Consider the following 10,490-nt stretch of genomic DNA (forward strand, 5'->3'; position numbering starts at 1 on the left):
TAACTCATGTCCCCAATATCTTGCATTTCAATACTCACAGCTGTAACACATATTTCCTATGTCATGCTCTTCCAAGACCAATAACTTGAGACAGATTCTGGGCACCCCTCTCCAGTAGCATCAACCGCCAATCTCATCGAAGCTCAAACGAACTGAAATTCACTTCCTTCATCCAAGTTCCATCGGGCTAATATCTGCAACTGAATATGCAGGCAAGTTCAACCGGGACCTGAATCCAAACGCAAGACTCCAAACCCAGACATTGTAGACATCAGCAGCTTCTCTGCTACAAGCCACATTGACAATCAAACCGAGCACTCTAGTCTGGTTTTCTTTTACTCTCCTCCCTGGCCGGGGGGAAGGGTTCCTGTCTCCTCCACCCTGCTGCCCTCGATTTACATCTGGTGAGGCATGGGCCTGCCTCACTGACTTTCTGGGGTTGCCTTCTCTATCGTCCCCATACCTCTGTCTTTCCCCCCAGCCTTCAGTCTCTCCCTACTCCAACTCGCAGTGTACACCCCACATAATTTATCAATTAATAACGTCCAAATTTAAACCGCGCTTACATAAATCTACCTCGGCCTTTTATTATTCTAGCGTTAATCCCCCCCCCCCCCTTTTTTTTCACATAGGCCCTTGCCACTGAAATCTTCGGAAACTAGGTGGCAGGGCTTGCCAGAATACAAAATAAAATCTACTGGGTAGCTGACCTGCCTCCCCGGAGCCAAGTGTGGTAATGGTGGGTCCCAACAGGAGCCCAACGGCTAAATGGTCAAAAGAACAACAGTACACAACACTACACATCCTTCCACTCCCCACACACTTTTTAAATCTCTAGCCTTCAGAGTTCTGTGCTACACAAACAGAGCACCATAACACGGAGATGGGGGAACCCCTGGTGCCGTCAGACAACTAAGACACTTTGCACTTGTCGTGCTCTTCCACATTAATTACAGCTTGTTGATTATTAGCGTCCGGTACTTCTATTTGATTTGTCTGCGGCGTTTCGCCCGTCTTATTTCTGCTACGTTTTCTCAAAGTTCTTATACACTGTTCAGCCATTTTTACACTTCTTAAAACTTAGAACGGTTTATTAAAACTGAAGACAGATAAAATAAACATACATCGATAGCTTTCAGGCATAGGTTGCTTTTCTTCAGTCGAAAAACGTTAGTACAAAAATGAATAAAGAATGCCCAGTATGGTGGTCATGCGAGATGAACCGCGAGAACGGGTGCTGGCAACTATTAGCAGTTGGAAAATTTGGGCAGCATAACTAAGCGTTTTATATATATATATATATATATATATATATATATATATATATATATATATATATATAGCTATTACAGTATTAGCATGTATAAGAAAGGCAGCTTGTTAATTGTAATAGATTGCTTCTGGCTCGAGAAAATTCAAAGGCTGCCGGATCAATACTTATGTGAAGAGAAACACATACTGTAGGTAGTTTTATTTTATTAGCTGATTATACCAGAATTCGGCCTTCGTTAATTCTAAAATTACAGAAAGGGTTTTGTGACGAATTTATGACTATGGCTATTTTTATATGTGCTGTATATTTTATGTGTGCAATATTCATTTGATGAAGGCGAGTACCAGACACTTATTTACATAAATTAATATTTTCATTTCAGGGAGACTCTGGCGGACCCCTCGTAATAGCCCGGAACGAGACTGGAGTGAACCGGTATTATCAAGTTGGAATTGCCTCTTTTGGAAGACTGTGTGGTGAGCCAGGATATCCTGGTGTGTACACAAGGGTTACCGAATTTCTAGATTGGATCAGCCGAAACTTATCTTAAAAACTCTTTCAACGCATCCATCTGAATAGAGTCAGCCTGGTTATTACTACGACACATAATCATAGTCATAACCAAGCTGTGATTAGATTATAACTAGCAATTTTAATTATAAAAGTTCTTGAGTCTTCGACTTCACAGCAGCGCGCATTATTTTATATAGGAGATTTTCATGCTACAAAATACCCTTATTTTTTTTTTTTTTTTATTTCGTAACAAAATTCGTTTATTTCGTGTTGCTAAAAAAATTGCTTATTTTTTCGGGTCATATTTGTTAATATATCATCATCAGCATTATTAATTTAAATGAATATTTGCATTAAGTACTGTAAGCTTCCAGTGCTATAGTTCTTGATACTTTATATTAGCTGTGTTAAACAATTACAAAATATACAGTGCAAATTGTCATGAACTTCGATTGCTTAAAAAAAATCGCAGAAATCTAAATGTGCTAATATTGCATTGCAGCTTTTTATTACATATTAAACTAAGTTTTAAAGGTATTGTTTATCGAATTAAACTCATATAAACTGTAAATTGTAGCATTCATGTCCATTTTCCTTTCATTATTTCTAATTTGTTTAAAATTCTTTTACGTTTAACAAAATGTAGCGTGTTTATTTATTTCTTTTACATTTCAAATCCTTTCATCGATAAAAAAAACAAAACAAAACATGCTAAATATTTTTCGAATGTGGTATAATAAAAGTGTCTAATTGAAAATGTTTCATTATTACTTTGACAATCACCCGCTTCATGCAATTAAACATATTTACCATTGGAAATTGCGCTGAGAGCTCGGTATTGGAGAACAGGGTTCAGTCTTCGGCAACGAAATGCTCCACATTAACCATCAAATATTTCAGTGAGTTACATTACTTAAATTACTAACCACAAGACGTGTTTCATCAAGTGGTTCAAAGAAGCCCTGTTACTTATGGCAATATTTACTTGAAACACTTCAACATAAGGGCTACAAGATCAGAAGAATGGATATTAGCCGAGGTACAGGATTTAAACTTGATAACTAAAACTTTATAAAGTTTTAATGAAGATGCCTCCAGTTGCCTCATTAAAAACGTTTTATCCTAACTCTGACTTTTTTTAGCCGCCGAATGGTTGATACTCAAGGGAATACCAGTTACACAAGGTGCTCGACGAGTACTAGATAATCGCCACGAATCTGATTGGGTTGTTGTTGTACCTCCGTAATTCTATGGATAATTTCTTGTGATGCTGACGAAGACCACTTCTAGGCTTAGGAGTAAAGTGGCATTCTTTGAATCGCTTTACAATATTTAAGACTTCTAGAACAAGGGGGGGGGGGCTTGACGTATTTTTCTGTCTTTTGTACGTTCTGAGGGTCGTAATACCGTCGCCATTCTATAATATAGTAATAAAGTTAAAGTTTAAATAAAAGTGCTTTATCTTTAGGCAACGTTTTAAAATGAACTTGTCTGAATTTGGTTACTTAACTTAAGCTACAGAAGCTAATCTGTTTATTAGCGTGAATAAATCAATAAATCGAGTAGCCCTTGGCGATCAAATTTCGAACCATTTTTGTTTTAAAAAAATCCATATATACGGATTACAATGCAAAACTGTTTTTAAAATCAATATTTAAAAGTAGGAAGGAACTTTATAATTACCCTCTACTTACCAACGATATATAAATGAGGTAGAATATTTATCAAGATTTCTCACGTTACAAACGAACTTCGGTTCACAAATTTCGAAATTGCAGAACAGTAAAATTAACGAAGGTTTCAGAAACCAGCGACGCTTAAGTGTCGCAGTATATTCCGAAAGATAATAGTTATTTTTAATAGTGTATTTTATTTTTATTATTTTTTTTTTTCATTTGTGCATATCAACGGAAATTTCATCACGGTAATTAGTAATCGGCGAATCACTAATTAGGAACAAGTATTTTGTACTAGTATCACAAAATATGATCTAAACTAGAGGTGGCAATCCACGGCACGCGCGTCACTTGTAGCTCACCTTCCGATATGAAAAAAATAGGATAAAAAATTATACATACAAAACAACCTGTCTGAAAAATCCATGTTTCACCTCCATTCGGCACGCAACGCATTTTGGAAGGGAAGGAGAGGCTGGTAAAATCATAATTTCAGAAAGATTCCAACGAAAGTTCAAGGGACAGCGTTACGCGAACGTTACATTATGCTTGAAATCTTGATAAAGCTGCTTTTTTTTTTTTTTTTTATATATACCAATAAATTTACCGAAGTACAGCGGAAACTGAATCGAATAAGAAATTATAAACTATTTATATAATGCCAAGTGTTATTAACATATTTAAGCGGACGATTTCTCTCGCAGGCGAGAATATTTCGGAACGTTCCTGTGATGGACGCCACGTCATACCTCAGTTGGCACCACATTGAGAATCCTTACAGTGTACAACGGGGAAAATATCTGGATAACAATAAAAATAAGTGTTTAAGAAGCTTAGTTTTGGTTTGCTCCAAAGATCTGGAAAAACTTCCAGTTGAGAAGTGTTCTTTCCTGTGACCAAATTTTCTTAAACAATAACTGCTTCCACAAATCGAGGAGAATAATACCATTGAATTATATACTGGGTTCTGGGCAACCCTCTATTCGAGCTCCTTAACAAACTTTATCCACTAAATTGGTGCACATTGGATAATTTGGGGGTATTATTTTGTTGAATGCATTTTTTATCCAGATAAATAGAAGAATTTCGATGTCACTATGTAATGACAGTTTATAATGATACATAAACTGTGAGAAACACAGGTGATGATCGTTGTCTTTGCCTAGTATAGCAAGTGAAACACATACATTTGTGATATGTTGTTTACTTTTATTAACTCGGTATGCAAAGTGCATAATGGGAAGGAGAAAAAGAAAGTTGTTTAAATTTCTTGCAAAATGCACCTTTTTTGGAACAGATAAGCACAACACACTTTTTTTGGATTTTAATGAACAATAGCCACAGAAAGAAAAGCATTTCTAAGACCTTGATTTTACATAAAAAATAAGCAATATATAGTTATAAAAACTGTTGACCGACAAGCATGTGAAAATATTTAGGTCTAAGCAATTAAATCGATTAATTAATTTAATTAATCGATTTAATTGGGAAACGCAAAAGTCAAATCAAAACAATCCATACAGAATGCTTTCTCAGAAAAATATACTTATCCTTAGCTGGAATATCATAGCAGTGTTTTAAACCCTATTTGTTCATATGCATCGATTATAACTACGTAATAGTCGTGAAGAATTTTACCCAACATGTAACAGTCGATTAAGATGCTATTATTGAAATTATTTTCAAATGAACAGTCATGACGATTAATAACTGATGTAACATCCGCTGAAATTTTATAAAAGTATTTCCGGTGTTACGGAAATAGTAACCTGTGCTTTTTCAACTTCCTTTTAGAATTGAGTAGTATTAAGAAATAAAACCAATATTTGTATGATGTCATAATACTGTGTAACCTTGTACTTGAAATATGCGCTGGAATTTTTCAAATTACCTAATCGGAAGACTAATGTGGAGAAATACCCAAAGTTACCTTATATGACAAGGTACCAACAATACCGAAACAATATACCCTAATTAGGGAAGTGGAAGGTTGCGTAAAGAAGACCACTCTTGTTTTATAGAAATAACTAATATGAGGCCTTGCATAAAAAAATCATCGGCAAGCAGACATGTTGCACCAATATTTAAAAAAGAAATTTAGACACGACATCAAGTCACAAAAATCAAATAAAGAAAACTGTATTTTAGTAAATTTAAGATTAATTGTTACCATCACTCGAAAATTAAGACAATTTTATTTTAAAACTGGAATCAGCAATGGATGGCGTACTTCTTTTTTGGGGGGCAAGGAAAATAAAACTGCCTTCTTCACGTGGGCAGATGTAATACCATTAGCAAACAAAGTTTTGGTAATACAGTACACATAGTTGGCATAGGTGGAAAAACGTTCATTGCAGAAGGATGAAATTTACAATGGACACTATTCTACGCATGCTGAAATGGAAAGTACAAACCATATTATTTCCAAAAACTGCCACCAAGGGAAAGTGGCTCTATGTACGCCAGGTTTTTTTGGTTTTTTTTAGGAGCATTAGCAACTGAGGCCATATTGCTCCGGGGATATGCGGTGGTCATTCCCTGACTCCGCATCCTCCGTATTCGGTGGTCACGGGCTCGAACCCCGGTCTAATCAAGATGCGTGTGCTATGCACTCCTGCTCCTGCCCACCTGGCTACGGAGGCGCCCTTGTATGTACGCCAGGAATACCAGTATAATCTTATCACGTGACTTCTGGGAAGATTTAAAAACAGGATTGGTAAATGAGGTGAACAGATCTCAAAATGGCATAAAGAAACAGTGTTTTTTTTTTTTTTTTTTTTTTTTAATAAAAAAGTTTTACCGGAACAACAGAAATGTTGTATGGCTGCACTTAGAGAATACTAGTGTTTAAAAGGCTTAAGAAGAGGAACACCTTCCCAAAACAGGTTGTACAAAATAATGACAAAATTCAAAGAAACCGGTGATATGCCCACAATGTACGAATGCTTATTTATTCCCATTTAATTATGCCCCTGGAGCTTGGTATATTAGGGACGATTAATGTAGCGTAGTTAAAAATCAAGTATTGTCAGCTCAGAGAGTTTTCCTCCTAGGTATAACACGGGCTTGCACAACTTTGTCCACATAAGCACTACTGTATATATATTTTATTTTATATATTTTTTTCAGTTGTTGGCGCATCGGCTTCTGTGGCCATAATGCACCTTCCAAGGTTTTTGCGCTACGCTGATCCAAGCCCGAGGCGGGATTCGAACCCGCGACCTTTAGGTTGCCAGGCAGGCACTTTGCCCACCCGGCAAGCACTTCCATTGAAATACCTGATTCCACCAAGAGTACACCGCGTTCGCTGAACGCTACGCCCAGGACATCTTTAACAGAAGGAGAACGGAAATCGCTATCCGCAACAATATGGAAACATCTGAATAGAAGAACTCCATTGAAACTAACCAAGGAGGAAACATTCAAGACTACAGTATGAACATACCGCATGACTACAACCGATCAGAGGAAATTACCAACAAAGATAACTCTCCATTCATGACCTGGTGCAAATGGCCAGGACTGATGCTCTCAACGAATATGACTACCTGAATTGACATCAAAGCAGTACTACAAACTGAACAGAATCATCACTCCTCTTCCTGACCCCATAAGACAAACACGAGACAAGTGAGACTGAATCAAGACTGTGACCTACCTGAAGTGACACTGAACTGAACATCCAAAAACCATGACTGTGACCGCAGCTACGCTGTTGCCTCGCCTTTTGGCGATCTGGGTTGGACACCTAGTCTGGCCCGCTTTCTCTCCATATCCTGGCGGGGGGGTAGGGGCCGGGACCGTCCCCTCCCCATCGTCCACCCGTTTACTTCTCCTGGTGCGGCATGGGCATGCCACACTGATATCTGGGGTCGTCTACCCTATTGGTCTCATACTTCCGTCTTTCCCCTCCAGTCTTCAGTCTTTCCCCCACTCTTTCTATACATCACAGTGTACGCCCCACACAACAAAAATTTAAATAAACTTCCAAATTATAATAGCCAAATCGTGCATCAATTCCGAAACTTAACCTCATTAGCAAACTACCCCTTAAAATCGAGTTATTATTATTATTTTTATTTTATTTATTATTTTTTTTTAATTTTTTATTTTTTTATTTTATTTTATTTATTTATTTTTTTTTTAGGCCCTAGCCACTGAAATCTCAGGAAATTAGGTGGCAGGGCCTGCCAGAGTAAATAATTATGCTGGGTGTACCTGGTCTGCCTCCATGGGTCTAGCGGCTAAATGGCCAGAAGAACAACGTACACAACAGAATACTTCCAAATCCATACACTTTTAAATCTCTGGCCTTAACAGTGATCTCTTACACCCACAAAGAAAACCACGCGGAGACGGGGGAAACCCATGGTGCCGTTTGACACGAACACACTTTATACTTTACAGTTTTACTTTACCTGTGCTACTACTACTAATAAGGAGCCATCTACTCTGTCGGCCCCTTATTTCCAATTTCTTCCCCCCCAGTCTTCATCCCCCAACTTTTGTCTTACACAGCGTTTAGCCCTACATTTCAAAATCAAAAGAGAACATCAAAATTCTTGCCCGAACCTATTTGGTTTTTAAAACTCATTTTCACCGCACAGCCCCACGTGGCATACTATTAATACTAACTTGTTAAGTATCACTAATATCAACCTAGATTTTATTTTTTTTTTGTCCTAGCCACCCCAGGAAAGTAAGTGGCAAGACCAGCCAGAGTACAAATATTGGTAACGTCGGGTCTCACTAGGGGGCCCGGCGGCTAACAGGCCGGCCGAACAATGGGCACAACAAACTACATAGTACATATCCCACACACTTTTAAATCTCTGGCTTGCCCGATACAGAGAACATACACGGAGATGGGAGAAATCCCAGGTGCCGTCAGACCCCGAACATACCCAATACCTGTGCTATTTGCACATCCGTGGTTAAAATCTTTAACTTTAATTGGTTCTGAATTTGAGGTTAAAATTTTAAAATCTTTAAAAACTTTACAATACATAACACACAATTTAAAAATTTCCTATCACTTAGCCTGTTCTGAGGAAGGATGGATTTGCTAACATTGTTAGCAATTAAACAACCCTGATCAACTCAGTTTCCATCCCTGCCACTTGGAGGTGGATTTCTACTATCAAACATTTTTCTTCTTTTATACACTTCCTTTATAAATTCATTAAAGTAAGCAAACTGTACTTTCTTTATGAACAAGACACTTAGCCTTACTTCATCCAAAAAACCAACTGATCTTTCCAATTTAGATCTAATGTCAGTATACAAGACGCACTCCAACATTATATGTTTAGAGGTTTCTTCCTCACTGCATATGCAGAGTCCTGACTCTTTTAAGCCCAACTCAAAGAGCCTAAGCTTAAGCCCATGGCCAGTTAACAAAAATGTTGCAGTTAACCCAAACTGCAGCCATGGCTTTTTCTTAGGGTCCACAATATCGATCTCAGGAAGGAACAGATATGTTTGTCTTCCTTTGTTTGAGCAGCCCCATATGTTTTACCACTGGTTTTTGATCTCATTCAGTACTCTGCTCTTTTCATTTCTAATGTCAGTTCTAGAATATGTATGTTCTATGTCCGGGCAAGATGTTATGCCCAGAACTTCTTTCCTGACATTGTTCTTTGTATAGAACATTAAGCCTTTTAACAATACTTCATAGTAGGCTGGCATTCTTCCAGAAATTACCTGCACAGCTTCAGAGGAAACCGTCCGGCATGCCCTGGTGACTCCCAATAATGCGATTCTTTGTGCCTGGGTTAGGTGCTGTTGGATCATCACAGTTCCAGCCCTGTGAACCCAAGCCCCAGAAGCATAAGTCATGATCGGAACAAAGAGACAATTATATAATAGTGTCAAAGAATGTCCCTTAATGCCCCAATCAGACCTAACAACTCTTCGGAGCTTGGCATACAGAAGCCTTGTTTTATTTTTAATATATTTAGCATGTTCAATATAAAATAGTCTTTCTTCCAAATGGAGGCCCAAGTACTTAGTCATCCTGACATACCTAACAGGATCCCCATTCAGCCGCAAGGTAGGTGGATGATTCATGCTCAGCCTACCTTTAAGGAGCATCTGTACTGTTTTACCGATTGAGATTTCCAGTTTATTATGGCGGCTCCATTCACTCAATAAATTCAAAGCATATCCTGCTCTACTTTCCAACTGAGATCGTGACCCTCCATATACCAACATAGCCAGATCATCAGCATATGCGATGCAGTTTATTCTTTCAATTTCCTGCTCAAGGAAGGTGTCAAACACTATATTCCAAACAAAGGGGCCCCATCACCGAGCCCTGGGGACAACCCCTATACATTTCTTGTTCTATTAGTTCATATCTATTTTTAATTTTTAACAATTACTTTTCTTTCTTTGAAGTAGTTCTTCATAACTTTGTACATTGTCATAGTACAGCCTATTTTCCTTATTCTAGACAAGATGCCTTCCCACCAGAGTCTATCGAACGCACCACGGAAGTCAATGAAAACACCTAGCACAACCTTTCACTACTCTCCTCAACAGTTCTAGTAAGTCTATATGCTTGCATCCTCTGTACCTTTTCCTTTCTTGAAACCATACTGGTTTTCTGAGGATATAGACTTATTTTGATAAATAATCATAAACCGGTTTACCACCAGCCTTTCATAAGCTTTCCCTAGTACAGAGAGAAGAGTAATAGGTAGGTATGCGCCAGTTTCATTTAACAATCTGTCTGTTCCTTTAATTAGTAACTTCACGTATGCAGTCTTCCAACTCTTAGGAAAAACACCTCGTCTTAGGCACTTATTGTACAAAGTCACAAAGATTTGTGTGTCAGTGCAAAAGCTTTCTTCAGCACTACTACTTTAACTTTATCTAGGCCTGAAGACTTACCATCCTTTGCCTGAGCAATAGCGGACTCAACTTCCTGAACAAAAAAATCAAGCTCTTCCTCTTCCAAGAGGCACTCTTGATTTTCTGACATCAGATCCATTCCCTGATAATTTTCATCTTGGTCTAAACTTGGA

The 10,490-nt window shown here is 38.0% G+C and overlaps 1 protein-coding gene across 2 annotated transcripts in view; it reads left to right on the forward strand.

The window, feature by feature from the left end:
• LOC150090863 (proclotting enzyme-like) overlaps positions 1-1,901 on the forward strand; it is a 129,055-nt gene extending 127,154 nt beyond the window's left edge. For both annotated transcript variants that reach the window (XM_090380400.1, XM_090380394.1), the window contains exon 8: positions 1,656-1,901. In XM_090380400.1, the coding sequence (XP_090236526.1) occupies positions 1,656-1,823 (168 nt within the window). In that variant the 3' untranslated portion in view covers positions 1,824-1,901. The remainder of the gene's footprint in view (positions 1-1,655) is intronic.
• The last annotated feature ends 8,589 nt before the right edge of the window (positions 1,902-10,490 follow it).

Source organism: Mastigoproctus giganteus, chromosome 1 (assembly GCF_048544385.1).
Source record: "Mastigoproctus giganteus isolate SK-2022 chromosome 1, ASM4854438v1, whole genome shotgun sequence".
Lineage (NCBI taxonomy): Eukaryota > Metazoa > Arthropoda > Arachnida > Uropygi > Thelyphonidae > Mastigoproctus > Mastigoproctus giganteus.